We start from the raw sequence: 24,373 nt of genomic DNA on the forward strand, positions 1-24,373 counted from the left end.
TATATTTTGAGTCCATTTTATTAGACGCATACATGTTTCAAATTGATTTATCGTCCTGGTGAATTAAACCTTCTGTCATTATGTTGTGACCAGCTCTACTACTAATATGATTTTTATTCTTAGTCTATTTTCTGGAATGAATATGGCAGCAGTAACTTTCTTTTGATTGATATTTGCCTCAGACATCTTTTTTCTATCCCTTTTAACCTTTCTAGGTCCTTATGCTTTAGATGTGTCTTATAAACAAAGTATAGCTTATTCATTTATTTTTCAAACTTACCTATTTTTTTTTACAAATTTACCAATTTATTGTGATTATTGATGTATTTCTATTCATTATGATTATTGAAATATTTGTACTTTATTTTCGTATTTCTTTGCTATCTTGTATTTTTTATATTCTCTGTGAGTTCAAACACGATCCTAACTTGGCAGAAGCCTTCCTCTAGAAAGGTTTTGCTCTTGCTTCTTCTGGTTACCAAACTATAATGCATCCAAGGACCACATTAACCTTCCTTGAGAGTTTTGATTCAGAACAGAAGTCTGAGGATCAGCTTCTCCTCCTGTTGCTATTTAAAAGATCTATATTCCTTCAACCTTTTGGCTATAGAACTTCATTCCCATGACAACCTAGCTCCTTCCTACTGCCTGAGGATCCAGGCTGGCTCCCTGTCACTCTGACTTTGTCTGCTCTGACTGTGCTTGTTCTGACTTTAGTTTCTTATTTCTCTGTGGTCCCACGTCCCATGAATTTCTGCTCTGTGTCCAGGCCTCCAGAGCCAGGCTCTGACTGCCCAGTAACTCCTCCTGACTGTTAGAGGCCAGTAGCTCTCACTTGTTTGTTTTTAGTGGTCTCTGGAGATCTCTCCTGCTGATTAGCACCAGTAATGCCTCAAAGAAGGGGTACATGTGGAGCTGGGGAGGGCAGGCCAGGGTCGCTCAGAGTCCTAGTGACCCCATAGTACTGGAAGCTGAAGTCTTTGGTATGGATTTTTTCTTAATGATTTAGGACAGCATTTCCCACAGTGCATTCTATTGACACTTTTCAGGATGTTAATAAGTATCATAAAATGAAGGATTTTATGGTCAAATAATTTGACTTTTGGTTAATACAAAATTAAATAGTCCTTTTTGCTTCAGGTCTTCTCAGAGCCTTAAATATATTAGCAGGCATCATGAATATCCAAGAACAGTATACAAATGCTGAAACTCACATTATACAGTGTCTCTCAACTCCACCCTTGACTTAGAGGATTTTTGAGACTAATATTCTAATGAACATACTGGGAAAACTGATTTGGAATGAAGACAACCCTGTTGAGAAATGTGAGCAGATAGAAAAATGCTCTGATTCTTACTTCAGGAACTTATCCTTTACTCTTTGGTAAGAGCATTGGAAAATATAAAACCTCCATATTTAGTTCTTTGTGCAAGCTTTCATGCCATAGGACCAGGGATATTGGCTGTAATTTCAGGGGATTAACCCTTTGTAGTCATCTTAGCAAATAAGATTGGCTGTCTTGCTCTTGCTAAAAGTAGAAGCAGAAACACTATCTTGGGAGAAATAGTCTCTTTTTTAATTTAATTTAATTTTTTTGAGGAAGATTAGCGCTGAGCTACCATCTGCCGCCAATCCTCCTCTTTTTGCTGAGGAAGACTGGCCCTGAGCTAACATCCATGCCCATCCTCCTCTACTTTATATGTGGGACGCCTACCACAGCATGGCTTGCCAAGCAGTGCCATGTCTGTACCCCAGATCCGAACCAGCGAACCCCGGGCCTCCAAAGCGGAATGTGCAAACTTAACCGCTGTGCCAGCAGGCCAACCCCAGAAATATAGTCTCTTGTAATCCAGATTATTCACAAGATTGCCAATTCTTCTACTGTCTGCATAGACAAGGATAGTAGTCTAGTGCTTACGTGGAAAAGTGGAAAGTACTTTCACGCCTTTCATTGTTGGTTTGAGAATGTTGCTCAGGAGACTGGATCTTGAAGGATAGCTTGCATAGCATCTCTAGAATTTCCTAGAAAAATTCTGTATGTGTTTAGGTAATAATGCTGATCTAGTCAATTAGCTGGTGAATTAATGTTTTACTTTTCTTTTTTTCTTCCAGATATTTTCTGTAAAGTGGAGATGCCCTCTCAGTACTGCTTGGCCTTGCTAGAACTAAATGGAATTGGCTTTAGTACTGCAGAATGTGAAAGTCAGAAACACATAATGCAAGCCAAGCTGGATGCAATTGAGACTCAAGCCTATCAGCTAGCCGGCCACAGTTTTTCCTTCACCAGTTCAGATGACATCGCTGAGGTTGTATCATGGGGATAGGGAGTTTAGAAAAGTAATTTTTAGAGTTAGAAATGATTTGTGTGTGTATGTATTTCCTAGATGTGTTTAGCTAATCATCAAAGATCAATAAAAAAAAATTCAGTTAACCAGGTTACTTTGGAGATGGAGTATTCTAGCATCTAATTTATGTCTATATTTATGAAATAGGAAGGTAGTAAAGAAGGCTCTTAGAATGTATGCTCCATGAGAAGAGGATTTCCCTAGAATGAAGGAGGCACTCAGTAAATATTTGTTGAACAAAAGATCTGTAGTGGTAGTTGTGTAGCAGTGTAGCTGTTTCTCCTTGAAGTTGGTCTTTTTATGAAATCTCACCCCTTCCTCACCCTAAAATCTTTTTTTAAATTAATTTTTTATTGCAGTAACATTGGTTTATAACAGTATATAAATTTCAGATGTACATCATTCTATTTCTATTTCTGTGTAGATTACATCATGTTCACTACCCAAAGACTAATTGCAATCCGTCACCACACACATGTACCTTGTTACGCCTTTTGTCCTCCTCCCTCATCTTTCCCCTTTGGTAACCACCAATCCAACCTATGTCTCTATGTGATTGTTTGTTGTTGTCTTTATCTTCTACTTATGGGTGAGCGAAGCTGTTGTCAGCTGTCTCAGGATTGCAGCTGAGTGGGGCAGGTCCCAGGCATGGGAGCACCCCACTTTGGAAGGTGGGGCTGATCCCCTTTGTGGCTGTTTGTGAAGCACAAGTCTTCTGCAGCTGACAAGCCCCATTGCCCGCAGGGCCACACACACATCAAAACAGTCCTTCCCCATGTGCACACTCCGACCCCGTGAAGTGGACCCAGTCACCCCACTGCAGAGGTCTCACACACCCCACCTGTGAGGGCCCACAAGTTGCCCAAGGGCTTACCTTTGGGTGGGGCCAGTCTCTTTTCACCAAAGAACTGTGCACCTTTCTTTCTAATGACTTTAGGTTCCTTTCCCAAGTGGGTGAATTTGCGCATGGTCCCTTTAAAAGCAGACTTTTTTCCCTGTAAGTCCGATGGCTTTTCTGGGGATATTTCCCATTGTTGTTAATAGCCAGCAAAGCCAGATATTATGACACTCATCTCAGTTGGGCTGAGTCCAAAAACTGCTTATTGTGGTAAAGCTTCCCCACTCAGATCCCTTGCTCCTCCAGGGGAGGCTTCATACCTTCAGAGTGCTCCTGGCCAGCTGTGAAGCACTGTGGCTAGAAGGTGGCTTTTTTCTTTCCAGAAAGGAATTTCTGTCTCTTCCACCTCAGTCAGCACTGTCCCTTGCTGTGGGGGTCCTTTTTATCCAGTTTTCAGTTCCATCTCAGGGGCAGTTGTTCCAAGAGTAGCTGTAAATTTGTTGTGTCCGTGGGAGGAGGTGAGTTTGAACAGAGTCTACCTACGCCGCCATCTTGACACTGGATCCCCCAAATCTTTTTTAGAATACAAAATTAGGTAATTTTCTCAGTTGTTAATGAAGAAGGCATTTTTATGACTGCTTTTTTAAACCTAGATGAGATTTTTATCACCTGACATAAATTTTGACATAGTTTACTCTTATTTTTATTTTCAAAGTTTGGTGTTCTCTTTTCTTCTTTCCCCACACTCCACAAAAGGTGATTGGGTTGCTTTAGAGGGGTTACAAATACAGGGTGGGTGCTTGATAGCATTGAAGTCTAGTGTCTTCTAGATGCAATTCAGTAATGTCACATATTGGTAAAGATCACAGGCTTTAGAGCCAGACTTCTTGGGTTTGAATCCTACCTCCTCCATTTATTAACTAACTCTGTAACCTTGGGCCAATACATCAACTCTTTTTTTTTCCCTCGTGAGGAAGATTGGCCCTGAGCTAACATCTGTTACCAATCTTTCTCTTTTTTTTCCTCCCCAAAGTCTCAGTACATAGTTGTATATCCTAGTTGTAGGTTATTCTAGTTCTTCTATGTAGGGTATCACTACAGCATGGCTTGACGAGCAGTTGGTAGGTCTGTGCCCAGGATCCGAACTGTGAATACCAGGCTTCTGAAGCGGGGTGCATGAACTTAATCACTCAGCCACGGCATGGCCCCCCATCAACTCTTTTTATCTCAATTTCTTTATCAGTAAAATGAGTTATGATAGAAATACCTCAGAAAGTTGTTGTGAGCAGGAAATGATAAATGTAAAACAGCTAGAATAGTGCCCTTTTCCTGGTAAGTGCTCAATAAATGTTATATATACTCATTAAAATGTTCTTTTTTTTAAGTCACAGAGTTATATGTTTGAAAAAAAAGAGAAGCAACTTTGTTTCTCCCAATCACGTGGTACATTTGTATTGAATTCAGTGATGCCTTTTGGGGTATTTTTGTATATTTTCTTTTGAGTTCTTTAGCCCAGAATTCCCCAAACCAGTTGACTGCACATAAAATTACATAGAGAACTTATCAAAAATATAGAATCTCTGGATTTCAGCACACATAGGCTTGGTGGAAAAGCAGAAATCTGTACCCTTGTGATTCAGATGAGATCTAAGGCATGTGAGCCAGAGGCCTACACCAAACTCTGGGCTAGAATAAAAGGCCTTTGATATTGTTGGCTGTTCTTAGGTCTTCATGTTAAAGTAAAAGTTATATTTAAGGTAATCTAACAGTTTCACACATGGACTACTTAATCTTTGGTGATTTTAGCTGAATCTTTGAACTGGGCAAAATCTTACTTATCATCTAGAGCTGCGCTATCCAATACAGGAGCCACTAGCCACTTGTGGCTATTTAAATTTAATTAAATTTAATAAAATATATCAATTCAGCTTCTTAGTTGTGCTAGCCACATTTCAATGCTTAATAGCCACATATGGCTAGTGGCTACCTTATTGGACAGTGCAAATATAGAACATTTCCATTATTGCGAAAAGTTCTTTTGGGTGGCACCGGTCTAGAGCAGGGATCAGCAAACTACAGCTTGGGGGCCAGATCTGGCCTGCCACCTGTTGGTAAATAAAATTTTATTGGAACACAGCCATACCTGTTCATTTACTTATTGTCTGTGGCTGCTTTTGTTCTGTAATGGCACGGTTGAGAAGTTGTGTCAGACAGTAAAACCTGCGAAGTTGAAAATATCTATTATCTGACCCTCTATGGGAAAAGTTTACTGACTCCTGGTCTAGAGGAAAGTATAAGTTAGTGGAAAAAGTTAGAAGACTCTGGGTTCTAATTCTTAATTCTACTACTTTCTGGCCGTGTAACATTGGGTTTCTCCAACTGTCTACACTTTTCAGCTTTGTCACAGATTTGTTATAAAGATTACATGTGATAATGCATGTTAAAGCACCTGGCGTAATGGGTGGCACGTAGTAATCGCTCAATCAGTATTAGTGCCTCTTACCCCTGTTTAGTTCAGCCTCCTCATTTCACAGATATATTCATTGAGACCTGGAGAGGTAACTTATGTATGAAGTTTTCACAATTATTCTGAAGGATTCACCAAAAATAGAAGCTTAAGATAAAGAACTTTTAAATACGTAACTTGAGACCTTTGACTTGTCTTAATCATGATAGATCTCCCTTCCTGGGGTTGTTGATTTATTGCTACTTTAATGATGTCTCATTTTTCCTATTCAGTTATGTGATTCTCTCTCCTATCTTGCCATTCACATACCCTTTGATATCTGTACTAGAGTTTCCTGATAAAGTATGGGACATTCACTTAGATTTGAATTTTAGATAAGCAATGGACAATATTTTAGTATAAGTATGCTCCGTGCAATTAAAAGTTAACTGGGCATTCTGTAATTTTATTTGCTAAATATGACGACCCTAATCCCTACACATGCACATCCACATAACACAGTTCTTGGACAAAATAGTTACTAACATTATTAGTAAGGCTCAATACCTTTCATTTCCAAGAACCCAGTTATCCCCACTATTTAAAGCTGGAACCAGATCTTTGTTTCTATCATCACTACTGTTCTAGGAAAGCACAGGCATGTCTTTCCTTCCACCACTGGCCCAACTTGTGGAAAAAATTCTTATACTTATGCAAATAGTTTCAATTTTTAAGATTATTACTGGGAAAATAAAGCCCACTCAACATATATAAATGAATGAGTAGAGATAGTAGATAGTGTTCTGAGTTGCCTGAGTTTTATCCCCTCTAATTTGAGCGAGTGAGTTAGGTATATGTTGGATCTTCCTCTGCCCCAGAGCCTGGATCCCTGCCCTGTATAGGGCTAGTTTCCTCGGTGGGTGCTTACCGACCATTCTCCAGCTTTCGTTATTGTTACATTGGGTTGGCCAACTTCTCTTGACTTTTTGTGCCCAGGGATTCTCAGGGTCCAGCCTTATGGTAGTGGAATTAAATGGCTTTTTGGACCCTTCCTACCTTAGTGTTCTGTGATTTTTGTGATCACACAATAGCCATGAAGGCTCGCATGTTGACCCTCTATGGGGCTTGAGTGATTGAGCAATCACGTTGGTTACCACATCAAAGGGTATTTAGGAGAACTCATAATCCTCCAAGCAACTTAAAGTCTCAACATCAGTAGCTTATTTGTCAGTTGTTCAGCAGAGTATACATTCCTGTATTCTCGACTATTTAAAAGCCTAGTGTTAGTATTAATCGGATAGTGCCTAAATTAGGATATGGACAGCCTATTGACATATAAAATTTTCATTCTCATTGTCATTATTTATTAAGTGTGATAATTCCAAATTGTCCAAAATAATAAAATTCTTCCAACCCATGTTGAGCTGTACAGATTGTTTTCTCAAATAACTTAAAAAATTTTTTTTTCTTTTGCTGAGGAAGATTAGATTTGAGCCAACATCTCTTGCCAATCTTTCTCTTTTTGCTTGAGGAAGATAAGCTTTGAGCTGACATCTGTGCCAATCTTCCTCCACTTTATATGTGGGTTGCCACTGCCACATGGCTGACGATCGGTGTAGTTCTGCACCCAGGATGTGAACCTGTGAACCTGGGCCACTGAAGTGGAGTGCATGGAACTTAACCACTACGCCATGGGGCTGGCCCCCAAAATGTTTTTTGAATGACAGTATTTGCGATTTGGTTCTTAGCTAAAGAAGCGTTAATTTCTTGCAGGTGTTATTTTTGGAATTGAAGTTGCCACCAAACGGAGAGATGAAAAATCAAGGTGGCAAGAAAACTTTGGGTTCTACCAGAAGAGGGAATGACAATGGACGCAAGCTAAGGCTGGGAAAACAGTTCAGCACTAGTAAGGTGCTCTTTGGGGCAGTCACAGGGCAGAATCTGAACTACTTTTAGCATTTTGGTATCTTGAAACAATGCTGATGAAATCAAGATCCAACATAGCCCACCACTTGAACTTATTCAAATAAAAGCAAATTGGTTTGTGGTTCAGCTGCCCACAAAAACTGTGGAGACATTCCAGCATGTCAAAATCTGGACTATAATCTGAGTTAGCAGCTGTGTCCTTCCTTGTTAAAACAGTATAAGGTTTGTAGACTCAGACCTGTAGGCATTATTTAGTTATTGACATCCACTACTCTTGGACTTCCAGTATAGTATAATTTGGGTAGTTATATGAACATGAACAAAGGCATAGAAGAATTAAAGAAAAAAATCCAGCCAATACAAATACAAATAAATTAATTAAACATTTTTTTCCAATATCAGGGCAAAATAGTATGTTTTCCATGAGTTTGTTTCAAGAGTCTAATCTGCTGATTTCAAAGTAAAATTGCTAATCACAATCCATGGAAACTATGCAGGGGAGAGAAGAGAGAAAGGGCTTAATTTTGCTTTTTTATTGAATGGATTTCCAATAGAAAAATAAGAATATAAAGTACGGCCACAGCAGCCATGGAGAGAGCAGTGCAAGTTGCCATTCTGTAGAATTTTGACCCTAACTATGACTTGCCTGCCTTGGGGAAGTTTCTACAGCTTCATTCTGTAGCAAAGCTTTTTATTTGATCTCACTGGCCCTTTTATTTCACAAGTTTCTAATCCTTAACTGTTCATCAAATTCTGTAGCATGGAAAATTCAAAGTTTTAAAGATAAATGTGCTTTCCTTGATATGGAAACTATGAAAGTATTAGGGTAAAAAAGCAAAAAATCTGGGAAACTTCCAGTCACTTGAGGAATGGAGGAGGAAAATATGGAGAAAGAAAAGAGATGATGTAAACTCTTGGGGGGAGGTGTGGGGAGGCAGTTACTTTGCTAAGTTGACATCACATTTATTTTTTTAAAGGGAGATCTAAATTGATATCACTCAGCATTAAAATGTTTACATTTTATAATTTATAGTTATCATAGTTTTATCATTATGGTGATTTCCAAAAAACCCAAACAGTAATTTTGAGTTGCGAATACAGGAGTTACCAAATTTAAATTTGAGACTATTTTTTTTTTTTACCTAAAAGAGATTCTAGTTTGCTATGAATTTGGACGAGAATCTGATCTTACCTTGTTATATTTCCTTGGCAGGATATTTTGAATAAATTAAAGGCATTGCATCCTTTACCAGGCTTGATATTAGAGTGGAGAAGAATCACGAATGCTATTACCAAAGTGGTCTTTCCCCTGCAGCGGGCAAAGCGTCTTAATCCTTTTCTTGGAATGGAAAGAATCTATCCTGTATCACAGTCACACACTGCTACAGGTAATGAGAAATCTTAAATATGGTATTATCCAATTTTGAAAGAAAAACATTTTCATGTATAATATTTGCTTATGATGACCAAGGAATTCAAGTGTTGATCATTGGGTTCAATGAATTTCCATAAACATTTATGAAACACAACTACATCCAAAGCATAGGTGGATACTACCTAGATTCAGAGATGAGATTTAGTAGGATATAGTTCCTGCTTTCAAGTACTGTATAGAGTAACTGTGAGGTCTGAGATTGTGCTTTGGATGAGAGTATACCCAGGAATTAAAATTTGAGTCAGTGGTTTTATCTAATTTCAGTCTCAGCCCTCTCCTGAACCTCTTTACGATTCTCTCCAAGTTGAATGTAAGTAGGACTTGGGCAACTGTGTAAAGTGAGTGTCTTATTTTGCTCAATCAGAAAAGAAAGCAGTAGACTCCTTTGGGTGTCTCATAGCCCTCTTGGGATAGGTATGAGTGCAATCTGGTAAGGAAAAAAGCATTCTTTTTCTAGGCAGTGCAAAACTATAAATATTTTCCAAATGCAGTGTGCAGTAGAAGAAAGGGCAGTGTTAACTCCTGCATGGGGAAGGCAGTTAGATTGGTGGTATAGAATGTGGGCTTCGATATCAGATTTTTACAAGGTTTGAATCCTGGTGCTTTGAATCTTTAGGCAAGGGACTTAAGTTCTCAGTGCCTAAGTTTCCTCATGTATAAAGCGGGGTGATGATAGTCCTACCTCACCGGGTCATCCTGAGGCTTAATTTAGAATAGTGTGTGGCACTTAGTGCGTGTCTCGTTATCAGTTGTTGCTATTACCAAAAATGGAGACACCATAAAGAGCTGCTTTTCTCTCTGCTTGCCTATTCTCTGTTCTAAACAACTTCTCCTTTCTTCTTCCCTGTTTAATTAACCTCTTGGTCCTTCTTAGTCATTTCTTGCCTTGTTGGTATTTCAATTTCATTTGGAAACATATGCTAATGCTGTAAACGTATGTAAAATAAATACTTGGTGAAAAAACAAAATCAACCTGGAATTTTCAAAGGTTTTGCGCAATTTATTTGTGGCTTATAAAGCAGAAAGTAATCAATTCCTTTTTCTTTTTCTGGTTGGTTTTCATCATACCATGCCTACGTTTAAAGAATATTTTAGAAATACAAGCTTACCTAAGCACAGCAAAGCCATTTCATTATAGAATTCATCTCCTTGTAACTACATCCATGTTTTGTAATTTATTTCTGCTATCTTGTTTGTCTGCCAGTGTTCCTCATTAATTCAAACAATAGACCTGAATATTAAGTATTATTGTAAAAAAGAAGACAGTGTGCTGACAGAGACTTGGATTCCTTCCTCTATTTGTTTACCTTGTAACATCGAACAGGCCATTTAATGATAATAAGTATATTAATATCTAACGTTAATTGAGCACTAATTTTACTAAAGTCTAAATATCAAGGATATAATATCAGAGGTTTATTCAGAAAAACAATATGTGAGGAACTTAAAATATCTGATGTGTTAAAAGAAGATGAAATTATATATACTAGCTAGTAGAGAGCCTGTTACAATGAAGAGTGTGTCATAAAACAAAGAATTTTGTATCACTATGTATGTATTATAAAAACTGCAGTAACAAAGTCAGTCATCCCAACTTTTTTGAAAAATGCTTATGTGTTTTAGAAAAATTCAACCAATAAGTAAAAATAAATAAAATGTAAGATATTTGGGGGGAAATAAAGGCTATAAGCATTAAAACAAATAGCTATTTCCTAGAAAATTCACTAGTGTCCAGCCATGTCAGTGCTACCATTAATTCTCTTGATGAGTGATGATGATGAAGAAAACTGGCCAGGTGATGTCTAGAAAGTGATGTTGCAGTCACCAGCTCTCAGCTCTCCTCCGTCTCCCGCGTTAGCTAGCTCCTCTGGCCCCGCTGGGCCCTCTTCAGCGCTCATGTGCTCTTCTGCTCCAGGTCCTCTTCTCTGTATCTTGTGCATTCCTTTGAAAGGCTTTGACAATCATTTCTCCTAGGATCCATTTGATTAGTCTTTACTCATTAATATGACTGTAAACATTTTATAGAGCTGACATCTGGTACTCATTATAGCATAGGAATAGTTCAATTTATCTAATTACTTCGTATCATGGGATTGTTTTCTAGAGAGCTAGGTTAATGTAAAAGCATTATATTGTAGCTGATTCATATATTCACTTACATTGGGATTGGTCATGTACTTATGTTATCATTGTTAGACACATGAACATAATGGAAAATATTTCGTTTAAATATAAATTTATTTTAGTTTAGCCATAATAGAGCATGCATTTTTAAAATAAATCGGAAATGCAATTACTGTTAAAAATAAATGTCAGATCTTCCCCCTCTAACTTTATGTCTTCATTCTGCTTGGTTTTAGGACGAATAACCTTTACAGAACCAAATATTCAGAATGTGCCAAGAGATTTTGAGATCAAAATGCCGACACTAGTAGGGGAAAGCCCACCTTCCCAAGCCCTAGGCAAAGGCCTACTTCCCATGGGCAGGTAGACTCTATTTCTCTGTATATGTGTTAATATACTTTTGTGAGTATTAATGGCTCAAAAATAGCCTATTAGGCAAAATAATGAAATTAGTTTAATTGTCTGTTCTAAGAATACATATTATTATTCTAGGCAATATCCATTTCAAGTCCTGAGTCTGTCTATAGAGAAGCTAGTTGATGGTGAAAGGCTGAAAACCTGGGCCATTAATTAAATCAAACAGCAAAATATGCTTAAGTCAAATACTAAAGGGAAGAGGAGTTTAGCAATGTCAGGAACATCCCGCCTCCTGCCCTCCCCATATACACGTAAAGGGAAGAAAAGACGTAGATAATTTCTATCACATATGGTCAAAGAGATTTGTTGAGTTGAGCAAAATGTCAGTGAATTATCTCAGAAGCAGTTTGTGGGAAAAGCTATTACAGAAATGTCTTACTTCCTGTTTAACTGAATGTTTGCTGAAAAAATCTAGTATCTTTGTTAAGCTTTAAGATGAGTTTCAAATAATAAGGTTTTCAAGTTTCCTAGATGGAAACACTGACTTTCCTGAAAAATCAGACCTTTTTCGTGTATTTGAGACTGGTTTATGTCCAGTTGATGATGTTGTTTGCATGGCAGAAGAGGAAATGAGAAGAGTCATGGCCTGAACCTTGGGCACCAGGCACAGACAGAGGAAAGAGCCTCAGACAGAGGAATGCCGTTTTCAGTCAGCATGCGACACGCCTTTGTACCTTTCCCAGGTAAGGCGGCTGATGGGTGTTGAGCTTCTCAGTGCTGTGGGAATGGTTTTCAAAGCACTGATGAAGCCTTCATTACAAATAAGACTCAGAAGTACGCATTGGTCCCTCCATCTTTCCTCACTTCAGTGTACCCTGTTTTCCTGTTTGTGTTGTCAGGTTTATAACAGTCAGTCATCATTGTCTTCATGATCTGCTCTATGGGAAGCTTCTGTGATGTATGCTCATTGGCAGCAGTCTGCTGAAACCATGTTTTCCAAGATCGTTGTAAACCTGGCAGAATCCAGTGGATTTTGTTAGTCCTCATCCTTTTTGACTTCTGTACAGCATTTATGCAGCATTTGTTAATCAACCCTCACTTTTCTCAATTTCTCTCTTCCCTTGACCTCCAAGGGCACAAGTTTTTTGACTCTCTTTCTGACTTGCTTTGCTTTTTTTTTTCTTTTCCTCGTCTCCATACTGCTGCTTCGTATTGCATGAGGTAACCCCCAAGGCTATCCTCCTTCTGTCTGACCTCTCCTCAGTGCTTAAGTATTAAACCTTTTTGTCATCAAAACATTTGGAAGTCATGATCTAACTCTAAAATCACCCCAACTATTTGTATACATATTTGCTATTTTATCTTTTGCTAGCTGACAGGTCTGGGTGAGTGCAGTTAACCATCTGAATTTATTCTAATTCTGTCAGAAACTTATATTCCAAGGGTGAATCCAGGTCTATGATAGATGCTATCTATCTGCATCTATCTAACCTGCATGGCAATTTTTTGTTTTGCTTTTTAAGTATGAATTATTGGCATTTTATCATTGTAACCATTTTTAAGTATTCAGTTCTGTGGCATTAAGTACATTTGCATTGTTGTGCAGCTGTTACCACCATCCACCTCCAGAACTTTTTCATCATCCCAAACTGAAACTCTATACCCGATAAACACTAACTCCCTTCTCCACTCCCCAGGCCCTGGCAGCCACCGTTCTACTTTCTGTCTCTGTGAATTTGACTACTCTAGGTACCTCATATAAGTGGAATCATACAGTATTTGTTCTTTTGTGACTAGTTTATTTCACTTAGCATAATGTCTTCAAGGTTCATCCATGTTGTAGCACTGGTGTCAGAATTTCCTTCCTTTTTAAGGCTGAATAATATTCCATTGTATGTATATACTTCACTTTAGCTGTTCACCTGTCAATTTATTCTTCTAAACAATAAAAGTGTGTTTAATGCAACAATATTTTATACTGCTTTTGTTTAAAATTTTTAAATTAAATCTGTGAATTCAATCTGAAAATTTCTGCCAATTAAATGTAGTATTTAGTACATTTACATCCAAAGTAATTATTGATATGTGGTTGGATTTATGTCTACTATCTTGGTTTTTGTATTCTATTTATTTTATCTGTTCTTTATTTTTTAAAAAACTTTAAATGACGATTTTTATTATTCTGTTTTATTTCCTCTATAGTCTTATTGACTATACATCTTAAATATTTTAGAGTTTGCAATATGCATCACATAACAGTCCATCTTCAAATAGTTTTGTGCCACTTCATTCATAACGTAAGGAGGTTTTTTCATTTCCCTTTTCTTATAATAGGTTGAACTTCTATGACTGTTATAAACTCTGCTATATAGTTTTTGGTTTTGCTTTAAACAATCTATTATCTTTCAAAGAAATCAAGAAACAAAAGTGTCTTTTCTATCCACTTTTTACCATTTCTGACACTTCATTCCTTGGAGTAGATTCAAGTTTCTATCTATTATCATTTTTCTTCACCCAGAGTACTTCCTTTAAGGTTTCTTGGTGCAGTTCTACTGACAATGATTTCCCTCAGCTTTCCATGTCTCTAAATTTCTTTATTTTATCCTTTCTTTTGAAAGATACTTTTATTTGACATAGATTTCCAGGTTTACAGTCTTTGTCTTTCTGCATTTTATATATATATTTCCATTAGCTTCTGGTTTGCATTATTTCTGATGAGAAGTACACCACCATTTTTCTTGCTATTCCTCCAAGCATAATGTATCTTTTCCCTGGATGCTTTTTTGATTTTTTTATTTCTTACTTAGTTTTAGCAGTTTGATTTGGGCCTGAGTCTCTGGGTAGTTTTTCATGCTTTGCTTCTTGGATTTTTGAATTTGCTGAATTTTCTGAGTTTGTTTAGTTTAGTTTTTTAAATCTATGTGCTTATATAAAGCTTATATATTTTTCATTAAATTTGGAACACTTTCAACCATTATTTTTTGTTCCTCTCTCTCTTCCGATTGCTCCAAATATACATATGTAATACTACTTGGTATTGTCCCACAGATCACTGAAGTTTTTTTCTTTTCTTTTTTATTCCTCTCTCCCTGTTTGTTTTTTTTTTTAACTGTGCTGCAATGGATATTTCCTTTGACTGTTTTAATAATGTCCACAGGTCTTTTCTTCTACAGTGTCTAATTGTGTCACATCCTTCTAGTAAATTTTACATTTCAGATATTGTATTTTTAGTTTTAGAATTATTTGCTTTTTTGTGTTGTTTTTATTACTTTATCACAGGTCACTATTGTTACATCATTGTGTTCATTTTTGTTTAAAATTCCTGAACATATTTATGGTAGCTATTTAAAATTCCATCATCTCTGTAATTTCTGGGCCATTTTTCTATTGATTGAATATTCTCCTGGTCGAAGTTACATTTTCCTGGTTCTTCATATGTCTAGTATTTTTTGTTGTATGCTGGACCTTATGGTTGCTACAGCTGTTTCTTTGGATTTTGTAGTCTTCATTAATAGCGTTTTCTTCTGGCAGACAATTAATTTACTTTCACATCAGGTTGATCATTTTAAGATTTTTAAAGCTTTGTTAGCAAATGTTTAGAGTAGCCTTTACTTTAGGGTACATTAGCTTGGATTGTAAGGTGTGGTCTTGCTTGGATCTCTACTTGGTGCTCAGCTTGTTCAACAAGGTCTCTCCACTCAGCCTGGTCTGAGCTCGAACGTCTGTCAACATTCACGGTTATGTTGTTGAAGTAATTGTTCAGCTGACAGCTATGCGATGGTGGTTCTTTCTTTGGTAATAGTTACTTCTTTAGTGTTTGTTCTTTACCTGGTTCCCTGAGGTTTGTCCCTGCACAGCTTAGTATTTGGTCAAAAATCCAGAGGGATGGGGCCAGCCCAGTGGCGCAGTGGTTAAGTTCACAAGTTCCGCTTCGGCGGCCTGGGGTTTGACGGTTTGGATCCCGGGTGTGGACCTACGCACCTCTTGTCAAGCCATGCTGTGGCAGGCGTCCCACATATAAAGTAGAGGAAGATGGGCATGGATGGTAGCTCAGAGCAAATCTTCCTCAGAAAAAAGAGAGGATTGGCAGCTGATGTTAGCTCAGGGCTAATCTTCCTAAAAAAAAAACCCAAAGGGATTACTGTGCATATTTCTGGTGCTTCTTTTATGCACAGCTCCTTTCCCTCCAAATTTTCACAAATTTTAGCTGCCTCTGTAGGCCCAAACTCCGGTCTCTGCTTCCTCGGCTAGAGAGACCATAGTGCTTTGTTTTATCTCTCTTCCCTGCAGTGCATTCTGGAGGGTGCCTCCATTCAGAAGCCTGAGATAGTTGCATGGCTCACCCCGTCTTCTCTCTACTCTCCCCCTTCTCAAGGATTATAGCCCTGCATTGCCTGTTGTTCAACGTCTGAAAACAGTTACTTCATATATTTTGTCCAGTTTTATCTTGTTTATGGCAGGAAAGCCATAGAAGTTGTGGTTGTTTTAAATCAAAATTTATATATTTTTTAATTGATTATTCATTCACATAGTTAAGAAATCAAAATGTGTGAAAGATATATATTGAGAAGCTTTGCTTCCTTCCCTGTCCTAGCCACCCTATTATCTACAGCTCTTATGGATAACTACATATATCAGTTTCTTATATATCCTTCCAGTATTTTTTATGTAGATATAAACAAATATGAATATGTAATATTTTCTTCCTCTGTTCTTATAAAAAAATAAACATTCCATATATACTGCTGTGTGCCTTGCTTTTTTCATTTAATGTTTTTATACCAAAGATTTGTGATTATCAGTAAAAAAAATTTGAACATAAACCAGTTTAGTTTGTGTGCAGTTGATCTGTGCAGCGATCTGTAGGCTTGTTCGCTGAGTCACAGAGTAAAAGCCTGTTTAATTTTGATAGATATCGCCAAATTACCATCTAATGGGGAACAGTTACCATTTACACCCCAATAACAATATATGAGTGTTTCTCAACCTTGCCAGAGTGTGCTGTCCAACTTCTGGATTTTTGCAGTGTCGGTAGAGAAAAATTTTTTCTTGCTATAGATTTAATTGGCATTTCTTTTATTGTGAATGAAGAGCATTCTTTGATATATTTAAGGTTCTTTTGTTTTTATCATTTCTGTGAACTGCTTGTTTATGTTTTGTCTTATTCTTGATTTGTAGTACCTCTTTTATTATATGGCAATGAATCCTTTAACATCAGTTGCAAATTTTTTCCTAGTTTTCCTTTGACTCTGCTTTTATTTGTTTTTGTTTTATTTTTCCATGCATATCTAATCCAGTCATTTCTATTCCGTAGGTAAATTATCTGAATCTTCTTAATAACTCTTCTTCACATATTGACCACTTGATTCTTTTCACTGAAAGTCTTTGTTACTGTCAAAGCAGAGCACACATTTCTCTTCAGCCCACTTAAAATGTGCACATATTAGAAACCAGATTCTCCATTCATTCATTCATTCATTTATTTAATGGCTTATTATTTTCCAAGAACTGTGCAAAGTTTTCTATAGCATGCAAAGGAAAATTAAGTCTTCCATCTCTAATGGCTCAGTGCCACGTGGGAGAGGCATGAAAGAACCTTTTAGATGATATGTCAGGTGCTGTGGGAACACTGAGGAAAGCACTACCATGGTGGTGAAGGGGCAGAGGTCAGGAGTGGCTTTACACATACTACGTATACTTGAAAGTTAAACGGAAAAAAATGATCTAAGTTACACAACTGAATTGCATCATGTTAAGGGCAAGGTTTTAACTTTTGGACGCATGATCTCATGTTAGAACTAAGTTTCTGTCATCCTGCTCAATTATATAGAACTTGGGTTTGTCTTTGTACCAGCTTTACTAAAATTATTTCTACTTCAGGTGGTTTAATACTAGCTGCTGATTACTCTCAACTTGAACTGAGGATCTTGGCTCATTTATCCCAGGATCGTCGTCTCATTCAAGTGTTAAACACTGGAGCTGATGTTTTCAGGAGTATTGCAGCTGAATGGAAAATGATTGAGCCAGAGTCTGTTGGGGATGATCTGAGGCAACAAGCAAAGCAGGTGATCTTAGTGAACATGCTTAATATAAATGAGGAGAATTTTAATGATTCAGAAAAATTAAAAAATCGTCTCAATCATTTGTAGTTGAAGAATGATTTCTCCATCTTTGGGTCTTTCAAACCACATTCATCTGAGCCTTCTCATGGTATTCATTATACTTTCCTTCATAGAGTCAGTAGAATGAATCCTAGACTTAGTCTGAGGCTACCTAGTGTCAAGAAGGCCATGTGCATTAGTGGTAGATATTGTGGTGGTGGTACTTGTTATTTATGTATGTGTGTGTATTTTTTTAAACCTGTTTCTAGTCTGTAAGCATCCATATTTTCATGAAGCATTGAGCCACAGTTCTTTTTATAGAAAGATGCTCTCTAAATGTTTGTTGAAAAATAAATATTGCTGAGTTGTGGATTATAGTTAATAACTGATAGCTATTTAGTTTTTTGAGGCCATTGGTTAAGCTGATCTAGCTGTGAAACATTATACTGCTCTTGGACATTTCAAATGGGTCCATATTAGTTCCTACTCCTGGATGTCTGTCAGGCACAGAGAAGGTCAAAGGCCACATTTACACTATTTCCTGGCTTGGATTAACACTGCTGCTTCCTTACCACATGACCTGTGGGAAACCTGATACCATTTTCAAGAGAGTAGGATTGGTGGCTAGGTAAAGGCACACTACTCCCACCTCTAAGATTCTGCTTTATCAGTTTTACGTTCACACTTCTAGTTACTCTCAGCTGTAATTCTTTTTTTTTTTGGAAGATTAGCCCTGAGCTAACATCTGCTGCCAATCCTCCTCTTTGTGCTGAGAAAGACTGGCCATGAGCTAACATCCGTACCCATCTTCCTCTACTTTATATGTGGGATGCCTGCCACAGCATGGCTTGATAAACAGTGTGTAGATCTGCATCTGGGATCCGAACCGGGGAACCCTGGGCCGCTGCAGCGGAACATGCAAACTTAACCACTGCGCCACTGGGCTGGCCACTCGCAGCTGTAATTCTTGACCAGCTCATTAGGCATGAAACATTTCCTCTCACCACTGCCTGTTCAGCACCAACACTTGTTTCGTCACTGTTTAGAAGGCCAGCTTTGTCCTGTCTATTTAATTTCCTCTGGGGTCCTGCATTTAGCAAAAAATCACACTCTAGGTAAAATAGGTAATATGCCAGTATTTAATCTTCATATTAAACCCATGAAATAGGTATTATTATTATCCCCATTTCATATAGGAGGAAACTAAGGCACAGAAAGTTAATACTTTGCTTAACTATACATCTCTACAACTGTAAGTAGTGGAGCCAGGATAAGTTCAGACTGCCAGAACTTAGACATCTGACTCCGTAACCTGAATATTTATCCACTGATGATAGCTACCTCTATTTAATAAGTTCTTGCATGATTTAATGGTGTTTATGCTATACCAATTTTTTCCCCTAAATCACCATGCACTGAACCATCTAATTCTTGAGTCTTACTGAGATCTCAGCCAGTGCTGACACAGTATCCGAGTTAAAAAAAAAATGTAGGAGTCACAACAAATAAAATGTAAAAGGACCAAAAAGGAAAAGAAAAAAGGAGGAAAAAAAATCCCTCCAAATGTATTAAAAAAAAACAAAAAATCTCTAGCTGTCTTATCACATTAAAAGTATTTTTGAATTTTGATAATTTTTTCAAGTTATCTTTTCAAATTTTATTTAACAACATTTTATAGAGCTTGCTTTATGTCAGGCAGTTTCATAAATACTTAATTTCATTTACCACTAACAATCTTCTGATGTAGGTATTACTATCCTCATTTTATGGAAGAAGAAATCAAGATGCCAAGAGTGTAGGTAGCTTGTGCACGATAATACATCTTGTAAATGCTGGCTGGAACTAGGATTTGAACCCAGGCAATATTTATTAAATTGGAGTTTCTTTGTTGATCTATTTAGATCATTTCCCTCCACTACTCGCAAAATTTCCTCAGGAGTTTGTGTTAACCCAAATGAATTCTGCAATTATGGGATTTCAGGTGGCTGTGAGGTGAAGAGGATATTTATTTTCAATGAAATTTCCCTATTATCAAGCCATGAAGCCTGCTCTTCCTGCTCTTTCAGTGCTATCCAAGGACGAGGAAAGGAATGTTTTTAATGTTTCTCTTTCCTAACTCTTAGGCACTTCTTTGAGCAGAAGTTAGGGAAGTAATATGAGGAGTAGAAAACTGCTCTGAAGACTACTACTACTAGATAAATGACAGAGGCAGAAATAAATCTTCCCTTTTAAATCACTAGGATTATTTTCTTAAAACACACAGTCATTCATATTCATTCATATTCTGCCCCTCCTCCCTGCCCCCCCAAAAGGAAGTACAGTTGTGCACCACATAATGAAGATTCCGTTGATGATGGACTGCACATATGACAGTGGTCCCATAAGATTAGTACCATATAGCCTAGGTGTGTAGTAGGCTATTCCATCTAGGTTTGTGTAAGTATAGTAGAGGAAGAAGAAATTTTCCTCTACCCTTCTAGGTTCTTCTGGCTGGTCTAAGAATTAAATTGAAATGAGACAGATTAATAGGAGAAAAACAAAAGTTTAATAACGTGTATACATGGGAGAAAACCAGGAAAACTGAGTGACTCACCAAAATGGCCAAAGCCCTCACTTTAAATACCATCCTCAGCTGAAGACAAAAGGAGATGTTGGGGGTGTGGAGAGTCAGGGACTTCAAAGGGAAGGAAGGCAACTACAAGTAGATGAAAGGAACACGTATTTGGAAAACAAGTGTTTGGCCACACAGAAACAGAAGAACACAGAGGGGAGCCCAACAAACTGGCTTTTTTAGGTTCCTCCCTGTCTACCACCTAGTTCATGTGCTAAGGTTTGCTTCCTGAGACAGGTTTTTTTATCTCAATGCTTTCAGGTAGTTAAAAGGAAGATAAAAACCTCTGAGTCTTTCGTTTCTTAAAAATAATCAGCCTAAAGTAGTCCTCATGTTAAAGAGACACATTCTGGAGTGGCAAATTTTATTCCCCTTCAACGCACTTTATGATGTTCTCACAAGGAAATCACCTAATGACACATTTCTCAAAAAGTATCCCCATCGTTAAGCAACACATGGCTATATTGCTAAAAGGCAGAAAAGATGTTTACTGGATATCGGCTTCTACGGATCTAACCCCAAAGCAAATCTAACCATTTCTTTGACTTACTATGAAATAAAAAGTTTACCAAATTTCAATCGTAATGAACTTTTTATATTTACATTTTACATAGTTATGTCCTTTGGTTTACTTACTGAGTGTGATGACTCTTTCAGATTTGCTATGGAATCCTTTATGGAATGGGAGCTAAATCTCTGGGAGAACAGATGGGCATTAAAGAAAATGATGCTGCTTGCTACATTGACTCCTTCAAATCCAAATACACAGGTAAGGAAGTGTTGAGTGTTAATTATCTTCTAGATACTATTCTTTTCAACTGTCTTTCCATACTTTATTACATTTAAAAAGTTTGTGTTACAGAATTTTCTATTAACATTTCTATTAATCAGAAGTTTCCATCAGGCATTGTTAATTAAATAATATTAATCTTATTATGAATATTTACTAAGATGTGCTTTTATCATAAGAGTACGGACAGAAATGGAATAGCAAAATGCTGTTGATGTGTATACTACTGTGTCATTGTGAACATCTCTTGAAATCTTGGAATTGTCCTGTGCTGTAGGTTTAGGTAGCTTTAATTTGAAACAGTAAACCATTGATTAAATGTACCAGAAACCACGAGAGAACAATTGCTGTTAAAGAGCAGTTTGAGTATCATTGTCTTAAATTATCTCTTCTTTTGGCAGTTTATTGAGGTGTAATTTACATACGATAAAATTCACCCTTTTTAGATGTATAATTCTATGAGTTTTGACAAATGCACGCAGTCATATAATTTATACCACAACCAAGATATGGAACTGTCACCCCATCACCCCTAAAAGTTCTTTTATGCCCCTTTGTAATAAATGTCCCCCACTCCCAGAAGAAAGTTTTATTCATACATGACATGACCTTGTATGTAGAAAATCAAATTGTACAAAAACAACTACTAAAACAAAGAACTAAATTTAGCCAGGTCCCACCACACAAGGTCAATTTGTAAAAATCAGTTGTATTTTTATATAGTAGCAACAAACAATTAGTGAATGAAGGAAAAATACAGCCATTTACAATAGCATAAAAAATATGAAATACTTGGAATAAATTTAACAGAGTGTGTGCAAAACTTTATTGAAAACTCCAAAGCAATTCTGAGAGAAATCAAAGAATACTTAAATAAATGTGAGGTTTACCATGTTAATTTATTAGAAGGCACAAATACTGTTATGATGACAGTTCTCTGTAAGTTATTCTATAGATTCAATGCAATTCCAATGAAAATTCCATTAGACTTTTGTGTAGAATTTGACAAGCTGATTCTAAATTTATATAGAAATTCAAAGGGCCTGAAATAACTAGAATAATTTTTAGGGAAACGTACAATGTTGAGTAATTATATTCCCTGGTTTCAAAACTTATTGTAAAACTGCAATAATCGAGAAAGGTATAAGGGTAGACATAGAAAACAGTGGGTCACAATAAAGGGTCCAGAAATAGACCTATCCATATATGGTGAATTGATTTTCAACAAAGTTGCCATGGTAATTCAATGAAGGAAAGAAGGTCTTGTCAACAATTGGTACTGGAGCAACTGCATACCCGTATATGAAAAAAATGAACTTTAACTTTTGTCTCACACTATATTCAAAAATTAACTTGATATGGAGCATAGACTTAAAAGTAAAAGCTGAAACTATAAATCTTCCGGAAGTAAACAGAGGAGAAAAGCTTTGTGACACTGAGGTAGGCAAAGATTTCTTAGGTGGTAATAACTGAATTACCTGAATTAACCATCAAAGATAAACATTGATAAAAGACACCATTAAGAAAATGTAAAGGCAAGCAGCAGACTGAGGGAAAATATTTGCAGTTCCTATTATCTAACTTATGTCCAGAATATATAAAGAACTCTTATAACTTAAAGCTAAGAAGGTAAACAATCCAATAAAATAAAGGTCAAAAGTTTTGAACAAACACTTCAGAAAAGAAGATAAATGAATGACCACATCAAATGTTATCATCATTAGTCATAAGGGAAAAGCAAATTAAAACCACAAAGAGATACATTAAAAAATCTTAGAATGGCTAAAATTAAAAACATTGTATCTCTTTTACATTGTTGGTAGGGTTGTAAAATGGTACGACGACTTTGGAAAACAGTATGGGTTTTTCATATAAAGTTAAACATACACCTAACCACATGATCCTGCAATTCTACTATTGGGTATTTACTCAAGAAAAATGAAAACTTATGTCCAAAGAAAGACTTGTTTGTGAATGTTATATAGCAGTTTTACTTATAACAGCCAGAGATTGGGAATAGTCCAAATGTCTACCAGCAGGATTGTGGATAAACAGATTTTGGTATATCTCTGCAATGGAATACTACTTAGCAAAAGAAGGCAGACACAGGTGAGAACATACAGTATAATTCAGTTTTTATGAATTTTGAGAACATGAAAAACTAAGATATGGTGTCATAGAGTAGATCAGCGAAAGTTTGAAGCTCATAATGGAGAGCTGACTGTAAAGGTGATGAAAATGTTTCATATCTTGTAGCAGTTGTTATAAAGATGTGTACACTTGTTAAAATGCATCAAATTGTTCACCTGAACTGGGTGCCTTTTGTTGTATGTAAATTTTATCTCAGGATTGTTTTTTAAAGTAGCTCTTGTAATCCCTGAATATTTGAAAGCCTCCTACAGGAGTCAGGTAAGAGAATTTGTGGAGGTGCGGTCTATTAAATCTCATCCTTTTCTTTGCTCTTCACTCAAAAATATCATAGTAATTCTTAAAGAGAAAAAGATGAGAGCCTGATTGCTTTCTGAAATTCTTACATTATTAGTCAACTGTCACCAACACCTTCACTTGGCAGGGTTTTCTTCCCTTCCTTTCCCCACAGTCTCCTCAAATGTCTTTCCTGTGCCAGCCATACAACAGAAATCCTCAACTGTGTTTATTACCTAGGACAAGCAAAGCTGTGAGAAAGCAGAGATGTCGTATATGAATAAAGACAGATTTTCATAGTCTATACTGGATTGTGTTTTAAAGAGTACAGAGGAAAAATGTTCCAGGAGAGAAGAACCTCTCTAACTCAGAGACAGGACTGAGCAGTGAAGAGATTGGCACAACTGCAGCAAAGAATTCTTCCTGGAGATCCATGAGACATAATAATGGACCTATACTGCAAAGGATGAATGCTAGTATAGGGAATATGAATGTGTTTGAATAGTATTCTATACGTAGTCTTTTTAAATTTTAAGAAGTGGGTTGTTTATGTTCCTAATGAAATATTTATTATAACTTGGGCATTAATTTCAGTTAGGCCCTATTTGGTTCATAGCTTACATGGTAACAAGAGCCTAAAATGTTTTAAGCCTGGAAATGAGAACATCAAAGAGTAAAGAGGATTAACATGATCAAAGAACAGAAACCTGTGAAAAGTAGCATGGAATAGTCTTAAGATCCTGGAGTAAAAGCACCTAGGTTTTAGTACCTGCTTTGTTATTCTGGAGTTTAGTTTCGTATTTTTTGTTGTTGTTATTGGTTAAAAACAAAGAGAGAGTTAGATTATGTCATTTCCAAAGTCCCTTTTGTTTCTAACTTTCTGAGACTACAGAAAGTGAATGAAAGTTTATATGCAAAGTTTTGATGATGTGATAATAGTGTTAAGAATCATGATGAGGTTTTGGAACAACAAAC

The 24,373-nt window shown here is 36.8% G+C and overlaps 1 protein-coding gene across 1 annotated transcript in view; it reads left to right on the forward strand.

The window, feature by feature from the left end:
* Positions 1-24,373, forward strand: part of POLQ (DNA polymerase theta) — a 119,795-nt gene that overhangs the window by 82,721 nt on the left and 12,701 nt on the right. The window contains exons 23-29 of the mRNA XM_008516178.2: positions 2,114-2,307; positions 7,404-7,541; positions 8,770-8,944; positions 11,352-11,478; positions 12,094-12,215; positions 17,353-17,537; positions 20,842-20,953. Coding sequence (XP_008514400.2) covers positions 2,114-2,307; positions 7,404-7,541; positions 8,770-8,944; positions 11,352-11,478; positions 12,094-12,215; positions 17,353-17,537; positions 20,842-20,953 — 1,053 coding nt within the window. The remainder of the gene's footprint in view (positions 1-2,113; positions 2,308-7,403; positions 7,542-8,769; positions 8,945-11,351; positions 11,479-12,093; positions 12,216-17,352; positions 17,538-20,841; positions 20,954-24,373) is intronic.

This window comes from Equus przewalskii, chromosome 18 (genome assembly GCF_037783145.1).
Source record: "Equus przewalskii isolate Varuska chromosome 18, EquPr2, whole genome shotgun sequence".
In the NCBI taxonomy this organism is placed as follows: domain Eukaryota; kingdom Metazoa; phylum Chordata; class Mammalia; order Perissodactyla; family Equidae; genus Equus; species Equus przewalskii.